Here is a 22500-nt window from a genome sequence, read left to right on the forward strand (position 1 = left end):
TCCCTTTTTTGTCGTATGATGGCGGCTATCTGAGGCGTTTCAATCGCTCGTGAATGACCTTGTGCGGTGTCGGTGGAGCCTTCAACTAAATCTCCGACGCTATCGTAATTGACGTGTTGACTGCATTCGTGGGTCAGTATGATACTTTGAATTTCATCAAGTTTTTTTTACCCTCTTTGGTCCAATAGGCAAAGCTTTTCGGACCTGTTTAAGCATACCCCCAAATATTGCTGGCATTTAATTTGATAATGCCTGAGTTTCAGAATTTACTGTAATTATTCCAGCTGCCCACGCTTCGTTTGGTGGTTTGTCGATATTGACCAGAGTGATGTCTCCATAGTATGTAAAGGTTGTCTTAAAACTGCAGTGATGGCCTAACGTCGACAATACAGTAATCCCTCGCTACATTGCGGTTCATTTATCGTGGATTCAGTACAGTTTTGTCCACAAAAAAGAATAAAAAATTCAAACATCTAAAATAGAAATTCTAAATTGAGGAATTATGGTATGAAAGTTGCCCGCACGCCAGCAGAAGGCAGGGAGTGCTCACACAATTACAGTACGTACATTTGTACCTTGTTATAAAAAAGTTGTTTTAATAAGAGTTCTAAAAACCTATTTACAGTATCATACTTTGTTATAATAAAATTTAATAATGAAAGAGTTCTAGAACTACATTTACAGTATGTACATGTGTACCTTGTTATAAAAAAGTTGTTATAATCATAAAATAGTTCCTTGTTATAAAAAATTATAATAGTAAGAGTTATAATAGTAAGAGTTCTAAAAACATATTTACAGTATGTACACATGTACCTTGTTATAAAAAAGTTGTTAAAATAATAAAATTGTTCTACCTTGTTATAAAAAATTATAATAGTAAAATAGTTCTAAAAACATATTTACAGTATGTACATGTGTACCTTGTTATAAAAAAGTTGTTATAATAATAAAAGAGTTCTAAAATCATACTTACAGTATGTGTACTTTAGCTACATCTACATGTTACACACACACGCACACACGCACGCACACACGCACGCACACACACACACACGCACACACACACACACACACACACACACAAGCGTATCATATTTATAGTTATACATTATTTTCTGTATGTCATTTATACTATTAATTTAGTATTTACATGTTTGAAACTATTATTTAATGTTATGATGATAACATATGCACTTATATGGTTCAATATACATTTATTGATACACAGAAAAAATGTATGTACCGTAATTTCTGGACTATAAACCGCACTTGATATGTCGCACGAGCAAAAATTAGGAGAGAACCTTGTTTTTTTCATACATAAGCCGCACCGTACTAAAAGCTGCATGTGCCCGCGAGTTATTTACAAAGAATGACGGTACACAGAAAGCGTTTTCAAAGTTTTAATAGCATACCTTCACTTTTCTTTCCAAACAATGCCTGTGACGTGGCAGTAACACAGCAGCAACACGGAAGTAACAGAGCACTAATAGGGCTGGATTAAAAAAAAACATACCGGTAAAGGTCACTGTGACGCGGCAGTAATACAGCAGCAACACGGTAGCACAGCACTAACAGGTAAAAGTAAAAAAAAGAGCCAGTAAAAGAGCCGTCTTCATCTACCTCCTGTGCACTGAAACCATCGAAGTCTTCCTCGTCAGTCTCGGATTGGAATAGCGTCAGATATACTTCGCCACACACTTTCTCAGTCTCTCTTTAGTTGTCGCTTTTGTGAATTTCTTCTAGCATTTTCCATGATGAGGGTCAGTTCATGCTAATTTTATTCATGCACAAAGTGCTAAGTCACATTAAAATAGTGAGTGACACGTATGGCTCCAGAGTGGACGTGACCAGGAAATAAAGAAAAGGGTGACGCAACAAGGTGTCATCAGATGTTGATCAGTGCCCCCTAGTGACCAGAAGAAATCTCTGCAGTGCATGAGCGGCTCTAATTTCTTAGTTAAGAGCCAAATCGACTGCCTTTAACTTAAGTGGCATCATATGCATGTCTTTTGTCCCCCATTGTCGTGTCAACTCAGAGGCGAATGCCACATTCACTCAAACAGGCACTCGAACAGGCAACTTGCAATCAGCTCCAAAACTCCCAACCTGCAGGGGGCAGCGAAAGATCAAACCGTCAGACAAAACAGTCCAACTCTTGAGCCCTGGAACTACCTATATACTTCCTGTCCTGTAGCCTGCATGGCATGGAGAGCAGTGAACAAAGGAGAATTGTTTGGTAGCACTGGAACAGACAACAAAACATCACTCAGCTCACGGTCAAGACGCAACTGGTATGAAATGGACATTTGTATTGATTGTTGAGTAACTTTATCGATTTGAATGGTCAACTTAAGTTGAAATGTGAAGTTTGAGTACTTGTTTCAAAGTTTAAGTATGTCAATTTAGACAAATGTTTATTTTGAAATATAAGACCAGACAAATGTTTATTTTGAATTACAATTATGATGAGACAAAATGTTTATTTTTACATTCTTTATTTTCTGTACTTGTTTAAGTGTTTTCAACCTGATGTACAATCAATATTACAACCTTAATTGGGACCTAAAAGGAATGTAAACCCAATTAAAGGAAAACTAAATGAAGATTGGAGTTGTCCCTTTGCATTCTTCAGACCAGGCTTTTCTCAAGTTTAAGCAAGAACTGGGTGAAACATTGACATAACTTGACACCCATAATGAGGGTTTGTGTATAAAACCTCCCTTTCTTCAGTAATGTCCGTCTTGATCTCATTCTGTCTCTTCTTTGTGTACGGCACTATTTGCCTGGCGGATGGACACGCGATCAACACATCACTCCTCTCCCCAGTGACCGTGTCACATATCCCTCCGCCCAGCAAAGCGGTGCCGCACGACAGCGGTCCACAGCCTTTTTAAGAGCATGTAAGTGTATTAATCATCACAAAAATCATGAAAAAGCCATAGATAGGGTGCACTGAACGACAAACTGCAGGGTTCAAAACTACCGGCTTATTGTCCGGAAATTACGGTATGTTAAAAATGAAAGGGTGACTATTTCGTGGATTTTCATCTATTGCGGGTGGTCTTGGTTCTAAGATAAACGAGGGATCACTGTATATAACATTGTTGAAAAATAAGATAGAAGTTTTTTTATGCCTATTTTGTCATGCTAATGGCGGCTTGGAGGTTAAAAATGCAGACAAATAGTCATCCCAATACTGTGTGTGTGTGTGTGTGTGTGTGTGTGTGTGCGCGCGTGTGTGCGTGCGTACGTGCGTGCGTGCCTCGACGGTATCAGCACCTTATCGTGGTGAGGCACTTTGCGCGTCTCCATGACCTCGAGAGCTATGTCGGCTGGAGTCTCGCACTCCTGGCAGGGTCACCCAAGCCAAACAGGTCAAAGGGTAGAGACCAGACTAAGAGTGATCCCAAACCTGCGCCTGGGGACAGGCATAGGCGGAGTCTAATAGACCGGACCACCAGCAGCCCTCTGCAACTCCTGCTAGACGAAGGTCGTCATGGGTTCTCTCGTGCCACTGGAGATTTCACCTGGTAGGAGTGAAGACGGTGGGAATGTGGACTGCGCACCCACATCCTCACCTTAATCCCCACCTTTGCGCAAGCATCTTGCCCCCCCCCCCCCACTCCTCCAACGCCCCCCCAAAAAAAAGCCCTGTGGCGATGTGTAATGACGGTGGGCACAGGCTAAGGATGTGGCTGGGAGTGCCTAGTAAAATCATGCACACAGGCGGCAATAGAATGATGGTCGTTGAGATTGTGGGATGGAGCAGCGCATCTCCTCGGCAGCTTCCATTTTGACTGTGCAACTCCACACTGCGCACCCCTGAGATGGGGAAGGACCTAGAAAAGGTGGTCTAAAAATTGTCTGCTCTTCACACTCTGGACGGTAAACCGCAATCGTCGGAGCATCCCCCCACCGTGGTCGAAATTACTAAAAAGTTTAAGAAAAAATCTATGCATTGCTGCGTGGAACGTCCGCACACTGCTCCACCTGGCTGTAACTTCTGATAGGCCCCACCGGAGGAGAGCACTTATGGCCATGGAGCTCGCAAGATACAACATCAACATTGCAGCTCTCAGTGAGACTAGACTACATGGAGAGGACTCTCTGACAGAAGTTGGTGCAGGGTATACCTTCTTCTGGAAAGGGGTCCCCGAAGGCACTCGCCGTAATCATGGAGTTGGTTTTGCTGTGAAGTCCAAACTGCTGCAGCGCATCCTGGAATCCCCTATTGGCATCAATGAAAGGCTGATGACATGGTGCATTGCACCTGGCAAAGAAACGCTTTGCCACATTCATCAGTGTTTACGTACCAACTCTGGATGCTGAGGATAACACAAAGGAGGATTTCTACAGAGCTCTTGACACAATCCTACAGAAAACACCGGCTACGGACAAGCTCATAGTAATGGGAAACTTCAATGCTAGGGTGGGCACGGATCACCTAGTATGGAGTGAAGTGATTGGCCAGCACGGAGTGGGGAAAATGAACAACAACGGACTTCAGCTTCTCTTCCTCTGTGCAGAACATCATCTGGTCATCACTAACACCATCATCCAGATGACGAACAGCTTTAAGAACACCTGGCAACACCCCCGCTCGAAACACTGGCATCTCCTGGACTATGTGATTGTCCGTGAAAAGGACATGCAGGATGTCCTCATCACCCGTGTCACGCGTGGAGCAGAATGCTGGACTGACCACCTAATGGTCAGATCCAAACTCCGCATGAGCATTCAGTACCATGGTCCTAGGACAGCTCCAAACAAAAGGCTCAACTGTGCAGCACTGAACAGCCCCACCACCAAAGCTAACCTTCGGCAGCTCCTTGCTGAAAACCTTGCAAAGATCCCAGAGGAATCAGCTGACTGGCCAGCTCTGCGCGAGGCCATTTATAGTGCAGCCTCAGAGGTGCTTGGCCAATCAAAGAAACACCACCAGGACTGGTTTGACTGCAACTCAATTGAGATACAGTCACTTCTAAAAACAAAACACAAGGCCCACAAAGCTCTCCTGTCCTGCCCCACATCTCTCAACCTTAAGTACACCTTTATTGCAGCAAAAACAGCAGCCCAGCGAGCCCTGCGAATAATGGAGGACACCTGGTGGGTGCAGAAAGCACACGAGATCCAAAACCTGGCAGACTGCAACAACTCTCAAGGCTTCTACGATGTCATCAAAGCATTGTAGGGCCCCAGGAAGCGGGCGATTGCTCCGGTCCGGTCAGCTGACGGCTCCTCGCTCCTTAAGGACCGCCATGCTATCCTTGCTCGTTGGGCAAACCAGTTTGAGAGTCTTCTCAATCACACCACCTCTGCCGACCCACACATTATGGAGAATATCCCGGACCTGCCACCAATCATGGACCTCGACACACCACCGTTTTATTCTGAAACCCGGGAAGCCATTGCAGGCTTAAAGAACAACAAAAGCACTGGACCTGATGGCATCCCTGCAGAGGTTCTCAAACACGAAGGGTATCTTCTCACACGCCGCCTGCACCTCCAGATCCAAAACATCTGAGAACATGGGCCCCTCCCACAGTCAAAGTCAAAGTCAACTTTATTGTCAATTTCTTCACATGCCAAAGACACACAAAGAAACCGAAATTTCGTTCCCCCCTATCCCACGGTGACAAGACATGGCTCACAACAGACAAACAAGTAAACAAGTATAACAAAAGCGTGCTGAATAAATAATGAATAAATAACAACAAATAAATAAATAAATAAATAAGAGGAGCAAAAAAAAAAAAAAGGAGCAAGTGTGCGTACAGCAGACATTCCAGAAAATAGCGCAACAGTGCGGCACGCTACGCAGAAGGTGGTAGCGAGTTCAGGGCCCTAACAGCCTGGAGAAAGAAGCTGTTGGCGAGTCTGGTGGTGCGGGAGCGCAGGCTCCTGTACCTCTTCCCAGAGGGCAGAAGGTATTGGAAGGATGCCAATATTGTCATCTACAAGAAGAAAGGGGACAGAGCAGCCTGTGGTAACAGCCGAGGAATCTCTCTCCTCTCCGTCATAGGAAAGCTCCTGACGATCATGCTCAGCAGGCTGGTCGAGCACATCCCGGAAGCTGTGCTCCCGGAAACTCAGTGTGGCTTCCAGAAAATTAGATCCCCCACAGACATGATCTTTGTCTTAAGACAGTTAATGGAGAAGAGCAGAGAACATCACAAAGACCTCTACATAGCCTTCATCGACCTCAGCAAAGCATTTGACACCATCAACCGTGAGTTGCTCTGGGAACGCCTCTCCAAACTAGGTGTATCACGTAAGTTTCTAAGTATCCTCCAGCAGCTGTATGTTGGGATGGAAACCAGAGTGCTCATAGGTGGGCTCCAGTCAGAGCCCTTCAAGGTGAATGTTGGGGTGAAGCAGGGCTGTGTCTTGGCTCCAGTGCTCTTTAACATCCTCCTCTCCGCCATTACGTGCCTCTTCCATCATGGCACGGGTCATGAAGATAGTGTCCAGGTGGAGTACCGTCTAGATGGAAGCCTCTTCAACATCCGACGGCTCCAGGCCTACTCAAAGACCAAGACCTACCAGATTTATGAGCTTCAGTATGCTGATGACTGCGCTGTATTAGCTCACACCCCTGACTCTATGCAGGACACCCTGAACACCATTTCCTGCCTGTACCAATCCTTTGGGCTCCAGGTCAACATTCAAAAAGCTAAGTCATGTCCCAACTCGCTACCTCTACTTCCTCACCTCCCAGTTTCCATATAAATGGCATTCCACTCAACACAGTGGATCGCTTCACTTACCTTGGCTCCACTTTGTCCTCATGCTGCTCCCTTGATACTAAACTGTACACCCGCATCAATAAAGCCTCATCATCCTTTAATCACCTAACAGTAAGCACGAAGATCGCCATGTACAATGCAAGTATGTCTCTCCACCCTCCTCTATTGAGCGGAGACATGGACCCCATACCGTCAACACATCAACAAGCTGGAGGCCTTCCACATACGCTGCCTGCGGAGGATTCTTGGGATTTCCTGGGAGGATCTAGTCCCCTATACAGACATCCTCAAAAACACCAACTCTATCTGCATGGAAGCGGCCATGGCTAAGAAGCATCTTCGGTGGATTGGACACACCATCCGTATACCTAACGACCGTCTGCCCCGCCAAGTCCTCTACAGCCAAATGAGAGGTGCAAAGCGCTTTGTTGCGGGGCAAAACCGGCGCTTTAAGGACTACACCAGGGACCTCTTAAAGCAATCCAACATCTAGACTACGCAGCTTGAAACTCTGGCACTCGACAGATCAACCTGGCAGATCACTTGTGCCACTGCAGTTTCAAAAATACACCAAACCAATCAAGACAGATGATCCAAGAAGCGCATTCAACGACACCAGCAGGCAGCTGGTAACCCCCTGGTATCCGGGTTCCCCTGCTCCATCTGTAAGCAGCTATGCGGCTCAAGGACCGGACTCTACGCCCACTGGAAGTGGCACCAGCGACATCCTCTGGGAAGAGGTACAGGAGCCTGCGCTCCCGCACCACCAGACTCGCCAACAGCTTCTTTCTCCAGGCTGTTAGGGCCCTGAACTCGCTACCCCCTTCTGCGTAGCGTGCGGCACTGTTGCGCTATTTTCTGGAATGTCTGCTGTACGCGCACTTGCTCCTTTTTTTGCTCCTCTTATTTATTTATTTGTTGTGTTATTTATTCATTATTTATTCAGCACGCTGTTGTTATACTTGTTTACTTGTTTGTCTGTTGTGGGCCATGTCTTGTCACCGTGGGATAGGGGGGAACGGAATTTTGGTTTCTTTGTGTGTCTTTGGCATGTGGAGAAATTGACAATAAAGCTGACTTTGACTTTGACTAAAACATCTTTGAAGATCCCATTAAGCTTACCGTTTCCTGAGGTAGCATCTGCCAAAGTTTGCTTCTTTTATTATTGCTACTTGTGCATGTTTTTCTTTCTTTCTTTTCTTAATAATGTCTAATTACTGCAGTGGGACATTTACTTGAAGAATTGTTGATATTTTATTATGGATATTATGTCTAAAATGTATTTGGCCACATAAAGAAAATAAAAATGATTTGTTGGCTCAACACTTTTTTTGCGTTCACCGTAATACAAACACATCAACAATTTACTGACTGTACAGGTCTCCAACATACTGACAAACAGGCAATGCACGCATTCCTCTAAATAGACATTGAAATAATGAGTAATGAAAACATTACAAATTTACATACATTTGACTTCTATTGGTTGCTTTGGCCACATGACTGCTCATATCAAAGAGAACAGCTTACCAACCAACAATAAAACATCCAAGATATGACTCTGTGTACACTTGGACAGATTATTTACATTTTTCCCATTTTTACTTCCCTTTGAGATATTTGTTTGACTAAATTGAGATTTAAGATTCAAGAGTTTTTTTATTCGCCATGTTTTAGCGTGCCAAACAAGGAATTTGACTTCGGGAGATCACAGCCTCTGTTCAACATTTAGGTGACTACCAACTAGAGATGCACCGATCTGGCTTTTTCAGTTTCGATACCGATACCGATGCCGTGGCTTTGCGTATCGGTCGATACCCGATACCGATCCGATATTATGGTTGATTTAACAAGCTACATACCTCTACATGTGGAAAAATAAAATATAGCATCAGGACAAGACAATAAACAAGTGACTTGGTCAAATACAATAATCAAGCAATGTAAACATGTGTTCGCACATTTTCTCATACATTTCTGACAGTGCGGTCTCAGAAAAATACTTGCGCGATGGCAAATTGTACCGTGGCTCCAGGTGCTCAAGTAAACGTCGGAAGCCCTCGTTTTCAACAACACTCATCGGTTGTCCATCCAAAACCATGAATTCCAGCACTTTCTCAGTAATTCTCATAGCGTTTGCGCTATTGCCTGGGAATTTCTCCCGTCTTTGCAGTGCATCTGCTAATGTTAACTGCCGTGTAGGTCCACCTCCCGCTCAACTGCTGGAACTCTTGGTGCTCCGTTGCATGGTGTTTCTGGAGATGCTTAATTAAATTGGTAGTACTATAACTGGCAGTACTACCACCACCCCTGGCAACATTAGCTTTGCAGACATTACAAACTGCCGTCGAACTAGTTGGCGTGTTCAGTTTAAAGTACCTCCACACAGCTGACTCTTTCGTTCGCTCCATGTTTGCGTTTGTTTAGAAAACTCTCGTGGCATGCGGCACACGTGCTGCTGACGTATGACGTAGCCCACTTCCCAATAGATTAAGGAAAGGATCGGCTCACAGATCGGCTGCATTTTCCGATACCCGATCCATCTATTTTGTTGATATCGGGGCCGATATCCGATCCAGATATCGGATCGGTGCATCTCTACTAACAACAACACTCAGGACATGTGAAAAATGGAAGATATTCTCAAACATCCCCTGATCTTAAACTCCCAAGAGGGCAAGGAAAATTCAAAATTCCAGCAAGGGGAAATGAGAAACCTTGAGAAGAGACCACAGATGGGAGGGTCCCTCTTCTAGGATGACCAGGCTACAATCGATGCAGAGAGGACACATAGTACAAACAGTGTAGACAAAAAAGGTGTGGAGAGCAGGATGTTATTGCACTGTAATCACTCTAAGAGTGGTGTGAGTTCATCAGAGCAACAGCCTGGGGGAAGAAGCTGTCTCTGTGTCTGCTGGTTTTAGTGTACAGAGCTCTATAACGCCGTCCGGAGGGGAGTAGTTCAAACAGACTGCAGCCTAGGTGAGAAGGGTCTGTAGAGATGTTACTTGCACGTTTCCTGGTCCTGGACAGGTACAAGTCTTGGATAAATGGGAGGTTGATTCCAATTATCTTTTCTGCAGTCCTTATTGTCCGTTGCAGTCTGTGCTTTTCTTGTTTGGAGGCCGATCCAAACCAGACAGTGATGGGGGTGCAGAGGATAGACTGGATGATGGCAGTGTAGAAGGTCTTCAGCAGCTCCCGCGGCAGGTTGAACTTCTTGAGCTGTCTCAGGAAGTACAGCTTCTGCTGGGCCTTCTTCCGTACAGAGTCTATGTGGCCGGTCCATTTCAGGTCCCGAGAGATTGTGGTTCCCAGGAACTTGAAGGTGTCTGATGAGAGAATAGTATTACTGCGGATAGTGAGGGGTGAAAGTGGTGAAGGGCCTCGCCTGAAGTCCACTGTCATCTCCACGGTCTTGAGCGGGTTCAGGTCCAGGTGGTTTTGGCTGCACCAGTGGACCAGCCGCCCCACCTCCTGTCTGTACGCAGTCTCATCACCGTTCTGGATCAGTCCGATGAGAGTGGTGTCGTCTGCATACTTCAGGAGCTTCACAGGAGAGTCACCTGCGGAGAAATCATTGGTGTAGAGGGAGAAGAGCAGTGGGGAGAGGACGCACCCCTGAGGGGCTCCAGTATTGGTGGTCTGGGTGTCAGATGTGATGCTCCCCAGCTGCTGTTGAGAGGCTAGGTGTAGAATTTTCATATCCACTGTATTTGGAATATCTGATATCATAAAGCTAAAGATCATGCAATTCCGTTTTCTTCAGGACTTGTTGAGCCTATCTGCCTGCCTAATTATGGGGAAGAATATGACGAGGGTACCATGTGCTGGATCTCTGGATGGGGAGCAACGGAGGACAAAGGTGTGCCTTACAAATCTGACTGCATGTTAAAACCTAATGTACAAATAATTTTACCCTTTAAAGGAGAGACCAGTGTGGTTTTGCAATCTGCTATGGTGCCCCTCCTGTCCACAAAGACCTGTAACCAGCCACAGGTTTACCAGGGCTTCATCTCACCATGGATGATCTGTGCAGGATACTTGGGGGGAGGAACGGACTCCTGTCAGGTGATAATTAATCTTATATTCTTGTCATACATTATATAACACCACTGTATTGTTTCTCATCTTTAAGTGATTACAGCTGGTGTACACAAAACCCCAGCCAAACATTTTGTAAGCCAGGATGGGACATTCCAGTAGTAAAACTTAAAAGAACCATACAGTCCATTCGGAAAATATTCACTGCTTCACTTTTTTCATTTTGTCATGTAACAGTTTTATTTTAAAAGGGACTTATTTTTTCCCTCAAAATTCTATACAAACACCCAGACTCACCACATTAAAACGTTTGATAGAAAATACTTGCAAAGTCTAGATGTAAAAAAGTAAGGGCGACAGAGAGAAGTTAGCCTCCTAACAGAGCGAAGCAAAAATGTGAAGCTGAAGAAAGAACTGCCCAAGGAATGCAATCTCAAACCGTGTGTTTCAATTAAGTTAAGATTCAATTCTTGCTGTCAATGTCAATCAGATTCATTACTTTCCCACAATAGCAAGCAAACATGGCCAAGAATTGTTTATCATACCATCCACAGTCACTGTTGCAAAGAATAAAATGCATACGTATACCAATCTCATGCACACACACACACACACACACACACACACACACACACACACACACACACACACACACACGCACGCACACACACACACGTACACACAATACAAGCTGGAACAAATGTAAATTTTAAGCAACATTTAGAATTCAAGAGACTTTTGTGTTATTGTGATACCAACTATTACCAATACCAAGCACCACAAATACCTTTGATACATAAAATTTCCTCCAAAGACAATGACTCATAATTTAATAAAAAGACTTTAATATCCCAAAATAGACATTTCCCTTCAAATTGCATGAAATTAATAGCAATTTTATATTCTTCTAATATGTAGGTCCCAATAGTAAAACGGCCAAAATAGGGCAGCCGATACTGGTATCAGTTAATAGCGAGTACCAAAACCGTGAATTAAGGCTGGTATCGACACTGATACCGATACTTAGTATTGGTACTCGCCCATCCCGAGGTTGGGGTGATTAAAGCTGTAGAAATATTTAAGTGATCAGACCAAACGGGAACAGACAAATGCTGTGAACACCTACACTTGCAATGTCACACATTATCACACAGGCTAGGCAGAGTCGCCCTTTTGTGGACAGGTGGCCAAGATTACTAGTAGGAATCCTGAAAGTAGGGGTTAGACCAGACATGGGCAAACTACGGCCCGTGGGGCCGTTTAATCCGGCCCGCCAAACCTGAATAAATTGTATTCTTAAACATTTCTTTTGGTCATTTTCCCTGCAATGACTGCGTTTCCCCAGTGTACCAATGGGATTGTTTATTAGTGAGCATTGTGTTCCATGGGAACCACTTTTGAGTGTGACACAGTCCGTCAGAAAAAGATGACCGAGCTGTAATCTTTAACATGTGGAGAGAGGAATAAATAAAGACGTTCAAGTAAGCAAGAACAACTGCTTTAACCTTCCATTATGTACAGTTGGGAACAGAACATAATGTAACACCCAGTAGATGGGGAAACGCTTGCCCGCGCATTTACTCCCGGAAGCCATGTCAGAAAGCTCGGTGCACACTCACAAGTGCGTGTACGTACTCAGTAGTACGGACCCGGTGCACTCCGCGCTCTATTTCTATCAGTGCCGGATTTCGAGTGTGGGCTGTGACGTCAGCAGTCTCATAATTCGTGCGCTGATCTTCAGATACAGTTTTACGTTACAGCCACCCACAAACCTTCCCCTGGAATCCTTCCGATTCAATGAGTGGCCCAGGGAAAAGAAAGGTGGACACTGAATGCCGAGGGTTTAAAAAAGAGTGGACAATTTGGCTCGACCTATGAGTGTGAGCAGATGTTCAGCCACATGAACATCAACAAAGCCCCGTCACTGATCTAGGTTAATGGACCAACACCTCAGCACTATCCTAAAAATTGCCACAACAAATTTAACTCCAGACTATGATGCACTAGCAAAAAAAGGAAGACCAACGACACTGTTCCCACTGTAAATGAAGGGGACTTTCTCGAGTTTGTTGTTTTCATTTCTTTATTACTTTATTTAGATGTATTCTTTCACTGATTCTTCAAGATGATGTATTTGGTCAGAACGTTTGCCGTTTGATGTGATTTCGCCTCATAAGATAAACATCTTTCATAAATCTGACCTGCAGGCGCTGAAGTGATGGAAACTGTTATTCATAATAACAGTGTCGTATTTAATGAGAATCACTGATGGTAGTTTTTTGGTGAAATATATATATTTTTAACGCCGTTAATGAATGCATTTGTTTTCAAAAAGCTTTTTTTGAATATCCATGCTTTACTACCTACTAAAGGCCAAAACCTTTTATGCAATGACCTTTACATGTCGTTGGTATTACTTCACACAAACACTACATCCATCTGCTCCTGGTTTGGCGCCCAGGTCAAAATTTAGAACCCAATTCGGCCCTCAAGTTAAAAAGTTTGCCCACCCCTGGGTCAGACCTTCGCAGAAAAGGATTCACCGCCGTGTCTTGATCTTTTTGGCATACCATATTTTCCGGACTATTAGGCGCACTTAAAAACTTAAAATTTACTCAAAAAATCACAGTGCGCCTTATAATGCAGAGCGCCTTATATATGGATCAATTGATATATTTGTTGATCCATACTAGTTGTACACAGCGCTCTGCCAAAATGTTTCTGTACGTTTTCGTAAGACTGGTAAATTACAAGGTCGCATTGCTTCCCAGCATTACGGCAACCATAGTCAGGGGGCGTCACTGAATAGCTGTTGTACCCGCGAGGCTATTTCATTTCAAAATAGGCTGTTCCGTTAATCATTTCAAGTACGTTTACGGATCGATATCCAACGGAATCATAAATAAGCAACACCAATGTGTTAAATCAGTCTTGAGTCGGTTCCGATCACTTTGCTGAGGATCATGGGAGTTTGCGAGCTGAGGCTCATGGGAGTTTGCGGGTGGCTAATGCTATAATGATAGCTGCTATACGCACGAGGCTATTTAATTTCAAAATAGGCTGCTCCGTTAATGTTTCGAGTAAATTTACGGATCGATATGGAAGGGAAACATAAGTAAGCAGTACCAATGTGTTAGATCGAACTTTAGTCAGTTCCGATCATTTTATAGGAGATAGTTTGAGAAACGCGATTGTTTACAGAGGGCTCATTGGTTATTGGCTAGTGGATGCATACCGCAACCCTAGTCAACCTCAGTTTGTTGCAGTATATCTTCTATTTTATGCGCCTTTTAATCCGGTGCGCCCTACATATGAAATAATTTCTAAAATAAAAAATTCAATGAGGCAGAACCTTATAATCCAGTGCACCTTATGGTGCGAACAATACGGTACATTAAATAGTTAAACTGAAAATGCAGCCTCCTGGTAGTTATCATTACAACATAGCAAGGACACCAAGATAAAGAACTAAATATAACACTTCACTGGTTTCTTTTATATCAAACAAATTTGTTTGATATAAAAGAAACCAGTGAAGTGATTAAAACAAGGAAAAACAAGATGAACTTAGTACAATTAATAAATATAACACTATTATGTCTGTACAGTATTATGTTTGTACAATACAATATTTGGAAGTATTTCTGCAGGGGGATAGTGGGGGTCCTCTTGCTTGTGAAGACTCATCTCTATGGAAGCTGGTGGGGACAACGAGCTGGGGCATTGGCTGTGCTATAAGAAACAAGCCAGGCGTATACACCAGGATCACACAGTCACTTCACTGGATCCGGCAACAGATGGAGGTCAGCGCATGAAACTACTGTATTTATTCTAATTATCGCCTATATTCTAATGATCGCCCAGTGTTTTTTAGCGATGACATAAATAAAAAACATTGATACCTCTAATTATCGCCCATGCTGCTAAAAATTCCCCCCAAAACTTACGTTTTCCTCCGCGACCGTTTGCCGACGTCATTGTGCAAGTTTAAATATGACTGATTTGACAGTACGTCGAATGTCCCTTTTACATTGTTTTTCTCCATAAACGATGATACAATTACACTCGTCACTCCACTACAATATCCTCACACAATTACGTTATCGGGGCGTGCGCTCGAACAAGACGATCGCGATAACATGACGCGCGCAACATGTGATGTGCGACGGTAACGTGTCGCATCGATGGAGCGTCAATTGACGCACCCCGCTGTTAGAGATATATCTAAACAGCCGCTGTTCTAGTGTTAAGAACAGCAGTGAGATGCAGTTATTGCATACTACATGAGGAAAATATACATATTATCGCCCATTTCATTGCCCCTTGGCGATCGGACAAAAAGTGTTCTGTATTAATTGCTCCCCTGTTGGACATAAACCTTCTCTAATTACCGCCCTGGGCGATAATTAGAATAAATATGGGAATTAAACCGGGGATATAGACTGCGTACAACTCACCACCTCAATTATAGTACCACATAGGTAAATAAAATGTGAGCATATAGCTCACAAGCAGTGTTGGGCTACTTTCAAAATGCAACACATTACATTTTATGAGCTCATTGCATTTTAAAGTAATATGTTTCTTTACAATATTACTGTCTGAGTTACTCATGTACACATTACTTTTAAGTTACTTTTTGAATCGGGATGAATTCAATTAATAATGATTTTGACACTTTAAAAAGAAAATGCAAAATTGTTATATTGCTAATTGCTAAAGTTAACTTCATTGTCCATCCATCCGCCCATCCATCCATCAACCCATCCAACCCTCTGACAGGGAACGAGCCGGAGTTGGTGTGTGACGCAGATAAGTTCTGAATAGACATAGGATATAAACTTTGTATCTCAGACTTTCCTCCACACACAGTTTGGGATCTGGTAACAGTCCTCTCTTCCACTCTGGAGTTGCCCACCGTGAGAGGCACAGAGCAGGTTTGGGCTACTTATTGCCCCCTGGCTTGCCGCCTGTACATTGGGGTTCACCCCTAGTGGACGAGAGAGTAGCCTTCTTCCGCCTTCGGGTGGGGTGACAATTCCTGACTTGCCTATGCACCAAACAGCAGCGCAGAGTAACCACCCTTTTTGGAGTCCTTGGAGGGTGTGCTAGAGAGCGCTTCCTCTAGGGAACCGTTCTACTAGTTGACTTCACAGAGAATGTGGACAATGACACTGAGACAGAGGGGCAGGAACTCCGCCAAGGCTGCCCTTTGTCACCAATTCTGTTAAAAACGTTGAGTGTTGCTGATGATGTGGCCGTGATCTCCAGCTCACACTGGAGCATTTCACAGCTGGTTGTGAAGCGGTTGTGATGAAAATAAGCACCTCCAAATCTGAGACCATCGTCCTCAGTCGGAAAAGGGTGGAATGCCCTCTCGGGGTCAGGGATGAGATCTTGCCCCAAGTACATAGAGTAATTCAAATATCTTCACGAGTGAGGGCAGAATGGAGCATGAGATCGACAGGAGGATCGGTGCAACATCTGCTGTGATGCAGACTGTGTACTGGTCTGTTGTGGTGAAAAAGGTCACGATTTACCAATTGGTCTATGTTCCTACCCTCACCTATGATCATAAACTATGGGTCATGGCCGAAAGAACAAAATCCCGGATTCAAGCAGCCGAAATGACTTCCCTCTCGTAGCGATAGGGTGAAAAGCTTGGTCATGTGGTCACTGAGTTGAGCCGCTGCTCCTCTGTGTTGAGAGGAGCCAAGAGGCGTCAATGAGGCATCTTAATAATTTCACATATAAGTACCTCCTGAGTATAAGTTGCACTCTGTCAAGTGGCATGGTGGTACAAGATGGTGTAAAATTGGGTATCGAATTTGGCCCAGGCACGTTGGCTATCCCAAAACATGTAATAGTTCCAAAGGTTCACCAGGAGATGGTGTTACAGCTTGACATAGGGGTGACCTGATGGAAACTAACAAATCTAATAAATTGTTAGCAATTGGGAGGACACGATCTATTCAAACAAGTAGCAATGCACAATTTTGGAATATGAGTTTGCTATGCCATAATTTTAAGATGTAACAGCTTGAGCAATATCAATATAAATGTTAAAGTTAGAAGAACCCATTAGTATGGCTAAGTATGATTATGTGTGAAGATTGATCTGTACTAGACAAGATATGATTTTAATGTTGCAATGTTTTGTCCAACCTGTATTTAACATTGGTGTTCCATTGATACATTAATGTATTAAGTTGTGGGGAGACAAAAGAGGTTGTTTGTTACACTATTGGAATCGACCAGATATTCACCTAGATATTTTTATGACCTGGTGCAGGGATTCTGACCTTTCACCTAGATATTCCCATGACCTGGTGCTGGCATTCTTATCTTTCACCTAGATATTCTTATGACCTGGTGCAGGGATTCTGACCTTTCACCTACATATTTCGATGAGGTAATGCCAGAAGCCTATAGTTATGTTTTCCTGACACAGAGCGAGGCGGTTCTTCCTAGTCAGGGCAATGGCCGTGACGCTGCCCGGAGTAAAGAACGCCATTTAGACAAAGATGGATTTTTCATTCTTTTTGAGATTGAACCAAAATCTACTAAAATGAATTTCCAGAGTCTTCGAATTGGACTTTGTCAAATTTTAACCTTCGAATTGGACTTTGTCAAATTTTGAGCTTCGAGGAAGGCAGGGGAGACAGCCACTTCGGGCAGAAAGAGGAAGACTCCGATGTTACGGCGTTGGCTAATCTCCTCATGGCCAGACCTTTCCTCTTTTTTAAACAGAATTCGGATTTTGGAACAAAGGTGAGCCGATCACTCGACTTGTTCGACCAAATAGGATTTTAGACCTTTTGTCTCCTCTTTTGTTCTGAGACGAGTGAGTGTTGTTTTTTTCGACTTGTAATTCGATGGGTTCAGTGTATGGGTTCAGTGCATTTAGCTGACACGCACATCACTTGAGCAGAATTTCTAACAATATATTTATATACTTGGTTATTTTTGTAACCTTTCAAATCTCTTCATAGTGGTGTGTTACAAGGAATATTTATTTTCAATTGACATGGACCTAAACTATTTTGATCTTGTTTTTCCAGAGGGAAGATGGTCCTAACTAACCCAGCAACTGAATCACCTTTTCGATGGAGACTGCAATCCCTTTGATACAGAGTAAATGATGCAATTAGTTTAGATATTCTTTCTATTCTATTCCAAAATCTAAAGCTCTAAGTCAAACCAGGCAAGACAAAACATGAAGCTTTATAAAAAGAAAAACAGGCATGGAAAGAGATATTTGCATTCCCACATCTTGGGTTTTCCCGGACATTTTAGGAAACTATCTCTTACTCAGAAAAGTAAACACACACAGTCACACGCACGCGCGCCGAACTCACACAGGCGCACGTGCACACACAGGCACATACACGCACACACAGCAGAGATGGGCGGTATGCATCGTTTGTTAAATGCTCGTGAATGTTGTTTTGCCGATGTGTAATTTTTCCGGGTATGGAGTTTTCTTTTTTAAGTCGCCAATAATCAATAAAGTGCAGCGCCAGTGGTCCTCTCTCTTTACTACGGCGCCAGACTTAAAAAGAAAAACAGTCCCTCCTGGATATTGCGAAGTTGTGCAATTATTAACGCAAAATAAAGAAAATCGTATTGACCCCCAACTTTGTAGAAAACACCACAACTTTCCCTACAACATTTTAAAAATGCACATTTCAGGTCAATTTTTAAGTGATGTCTCCTGAAATGGCTCTCTACTATGCAGTGGTTCTTATACTAGAGCAGACATGGGCAAACTACGGCCCACGGGCCACATCCAGCCCACGGGGCTGTTTAATCCGGCCCGCCAAACCTGAATAAATTGTATTATTGAACTTTTTTTGGGGTCATTTTCCCTGCAATTACTATGTTTCCCCAATAGATGGGGAAGCGCCCGTCCACGCATTTACTCCCGGAAGCCGTGTCAGAAAGCTCGGTCCACACTCTCAAGTGCGTGTACGTACTAAGTAGTAGGGACCCGGCCCACCCCGCGCTCTATTTCCATCAGTGCCGAATTTCATGTGGGCTGTGACATCAGCATTCTCGTAATTCGCGCGCTGAGCTTTCAGATACAGTTTTACGTTAATGCCACCCACAAACCTTCCCCTGGAATCCTTCCATTAAAATGAGTGGCCCGAGGAAAAGAAAGGTGGACACTGAGTGCCAAGTGTTTAAAAAAAAAAAGAGAGGACAATTTGGCTCGACCTACGTGTGTGAGCAGACGTTCAGCCACATAAACGTCAACAAAGCCCGTCACAGCTCTAGGTTAACGGACCGACACCTCGGCTCTATCCTAAGAATTACCACAACAAATTTTACTCCAGACCATGATGCACTAGCAAAAATGGGAGACCAACAATACTATTGATTTCTTCATTACTTTATTTGAATGTATTCTTTCACTGATTCTTCAAGATGATGTATTTGGTCAGAATGTTTGCCGTTTGACGTGATTTCGCCTCATTAGATAAACGTATTTCATAAATCTGACCTGCAGGCGCTGAAGTGATGGAAACTATTATTCATAATAACAGTGTCGTATTTAATTAGAATCACTGATAGTAGTTTTTAGGTGAAACATTTTTTTAATGCTGTTAATAAATGCATTTGTTTTCAAAAAGCATTTTTGGAATATCCATGCTTTATTACCTACTAAAAGTACAAACCTTTTATGCAATGACCTTTACATCTCATTTCTATTACTTCACACAAACACTACATCCATCTGCTCCTGGTTCGGGCCCCCGGTCAAAATTTAGAACCAAATTCGGCCCGCCAGTCAAAAAGTTTACCCACCCCTGTACTAGAGTAACATCACTGAGCTGACCAGTCTTTCCTTGATTTCTTTGCTGCTTTATTCACACTCTTCCCGGTACACGTCATTACGTGTTTTACGTCATCACGTATGTAATGTATGGAAATTTCTGTGCTACCTGAAGTACACACACAGTTAAGTAACTCTTGCGAGTATAAGGAAATGTTAAGGCGTGTTTTGACGATTAGAAGTGTATAGTTAATGGCCGTCGGTGTATGTGAAGTTGCATGCTGGATATATTAAAACCCTGTTCTTGGGAACCTACAGATTTATTTGTTTGATGTCGGCAAAACATCACATGGTGTCAGAAGTGACGCGACTAGAAGAACACGATTAAGGTGTCGAAGTTTAGTTCACCGGAGGAGTTTAAATTCACGAGCCCAAGAGAATGGCCGGAGTGGTAACAGAGATTTTCGTGCTTTTTGGCGGCGACGAAGCTGAATAAGAAGGACGGCGAGGTCCAGGTCATTTCGCTCATTTACGCCATGGGACGTGAAGCGGAGAAAATATTCAGCTCCTTCGAATTTGAGGAAGAGGGACACAAAAAAGACTACGACGTCGTGCTAAGGAAGTTTGACGATTACTTCATTCCAAGACGGAACTTAATACACGAACGAGTCTGCTTTTATCAACAAAGTCAGCTGGCCGGGGAAAAGGCAGAAGCATACATCAGAGTTTTACTCGATTTGGCGGAGAACTGTGAGTTCGGCGACAAGAGAGATGAACACATCCGGGATAAACTAGTTGTTGGCATTCGAGATAAAGAATTAGCTCAGAAGTTTCAGCTCATGGCAGACCTGACGCTATCACAAGTCATCCAGCTGGTGCGACAAGCTAAGGAGGTGGCAATACAAATTGGCCTCCAGTCCCAGCTACCGGACGTACAAGTGGCTCATGTTGACGGCAGTCGGAGGGGGACGCAGCAAAATGCACAGAAAAGAACACAAGCTGTCGCCACAGGCCAGAAAAGGGACAAGAGTTGTGGCAGGTGTGGCACTCAGCATCAGGAAAAAGGAAAATGTCCTGCTTACACAAGTACATGTAGAAAGTGCAACAAAATAGGACATTGGACACGAGTGTGTCATACGAAAGAAGTGAAGGAAGTCACTGAGAACACGGGACAGTTCCAGTTTTTGGGTGAGGTCATCAAGGAGGCCAACTCAGATAATTGGACTGTTACACTTGAAATAGAGAAGATGTCACTTTCATTTAAAATTGATACAGGGGCTGATGTGACTGTTATAAATGAGGTTACTTTTGTGAAGCTCCCCACATCCCTGAAATTAAATAAAGCAGATAGACCATTTCAAAGTCAAAGTCCGCTTTATTGTCAATTTCTCCACATGCCAAAGACACACAAAGAAACCGAAATTTCGTTCCCCCCTATCCCACGGTGACAAGACATGGCACACAACAGACAAACAAGTAAACAAGAATAACAAAAGCGTGCTGAATAAATAATGAATAAATAACACAACAATAAATAAATAAATAAATAAGAGGAGCAGAAAAAAAAGGAGCAAGTGCGCGTACAGCAGACATTCCCGAAAAAAGCGCAACAGTGCCGCACGCTACGCAGAAGGGGGTAGCGAGTTCAGGGCCCTAACAGCCTGGAGAAAGAAGCTGTTGGCGAGTCTGGTGGTGCGGGAGCGCAGGCTCCTGTACCTCTTCCCAGAGGGCAGAAGGTCAAACAAAGAGTGAGCCGGGTGATTCACATCTCTGGCAATCGAGGTTGCCTTGCGGGCGAGATGGGAGGTGTAAATGTCCTTCAGGGAGGGGAGCAAAGCACCAATAATCTTACCAGCCGTATTCACTATGCGCTGCAGGGCCTTCAAGTTCTGTTCAGTGCAGTTACCACCCCAGACAGCGATGCAACTGGTGAGGACGCTCACAATGGTGCCACGGTAGAATGCAGACAGGACTGCCTGAGGAGCACATGCACGCCTGAGCTTCCGCAGGAAGTACAGGCGGCGCTGAGCTTTCTTTGCCAGTGACGAGGTGTTTGCGGACCAGGAGAGGTCCTCACTGATGTGCACCCCCAGGAACTTGGTGCAGCTCACCCTCTCCACCACAGCACCGTCGATGATCAGCGGCAGGTGTGTTGTGTGACCCTTCCAGAAGTCAACAATGATTTCCTTGGTCTTATTGACGTTCAGCAGGAGGTTGTTGTCCCTGCACCACGTGGTCAGAAGGTCAACTTCCGACCTGTACCGAGTCTCGTCGCCCTTCGTGATGAGACCCACCAGAGTCGTGTCGTCAGCAAACTTCACTATGCGGTTGTCGCTGTAGGTCGCAGTGCAGTCATGCGTCAGCAGGGTGAAGAGCAATGGACTGAGCACGCAGCCCTGGGGGGCCCCCGTGCTCAGCGTGATGCTGGCGGAGATTTTGTCGCCAACACGCACCACCCGAGGCCTCTGACAGAGGAAGTCCAGTAGCCAGTTGCAGAGGGAGGTGCTGAGGCCCAGCTCGTCGAGTTTGCAGATGAGTCGCTGCGGCACAATGGTGTTGAAGGCAGAGCTGAAGTCCACAAACAGCAACCCCACATATGAGTCCTTTCTCTCCAGGTGGGTGAGGGCCGAGTGGAGGGCAGAGCAGATGGCATCCTCAGAGGACCGCTTGGCACGGTACGCAAACTGGAAAGGGTCAATGGTGGGGGGGGAGAACGGACTTGATGTGCTCCATGACCAGCCGCTCAAAGCACTTCATGATGATGGGCGTCAGTGCCACAGGGCGGTAGTCATTGAAGCAGGACGGTGCAGGTTTCTTCGGCACAGGAACGATGGTGGCAGCCTTGAAACATTTGTCGGTCCAGGCGGGTGGCTCAGATGTAGGGGGTGGTGCACAGTTAAAACAGTATACAAGGGTAAAGAATACACT

At 44.2% G+C, this 22500-nt stretch overlaps 1 protein-coding gene and 1 long non-coding RNA gene across 2 annotated transcripts in view; one reads left to right on the plus strand and one right to left on the minus strand.

Annotated features, from left to right (window-relative positions):
* The window catches only part of tmprss3a (transmembrane serine protease 3a), a 181316-nt gene extending 161645 nt beyond the window's left edge, over positions 1 to 19671 (plus strand). The window contains exons 10-13 of the mRNA XM_088382835.1: positions 10522 to 10617; positions 10681 to 10823; positions 14447 to 14599; positions 17858 to 19671. Of these exons, the coding sequence (XP_088238961.1) occupies positions 10522 to 10617; positions 10681 to 10823; positions 14447 to 14599; positions 17858 to 17878 (413 nt within the window). The 3' untranslated portion in view covers positions 17879 to 19671. The remainder of the gene's footprint in view (positions 1 to 10521; positions 10618 to 10680; positions 10824 to 14446; positions 14600 to 17857) is intronic.
* The window catches only part of LOC148394672 (uncharacterized), a 128601-nt gene that overhangs the window by 103220 nt on the left and 2881 nt on the right, over positions 1 to 22500 (minus strand). The gene's annotated exons all lie outside the window — the stretch shown is intronic.

Source organism: Syngnathus floridae, chromosome 8 (genome assembly GCF_059516105.1).
Source record: "Syngnathus floridae isolate MCC-2025c chromosome 8, RoL_Sflo_1.0, whole genome shotgun sequence".
NCBI lineage: Eukaryota > Metazoa > Chordata > Actinopteri > Syngnathiformes > Syngnathidae > Syngnathus > Syngnathus floridae.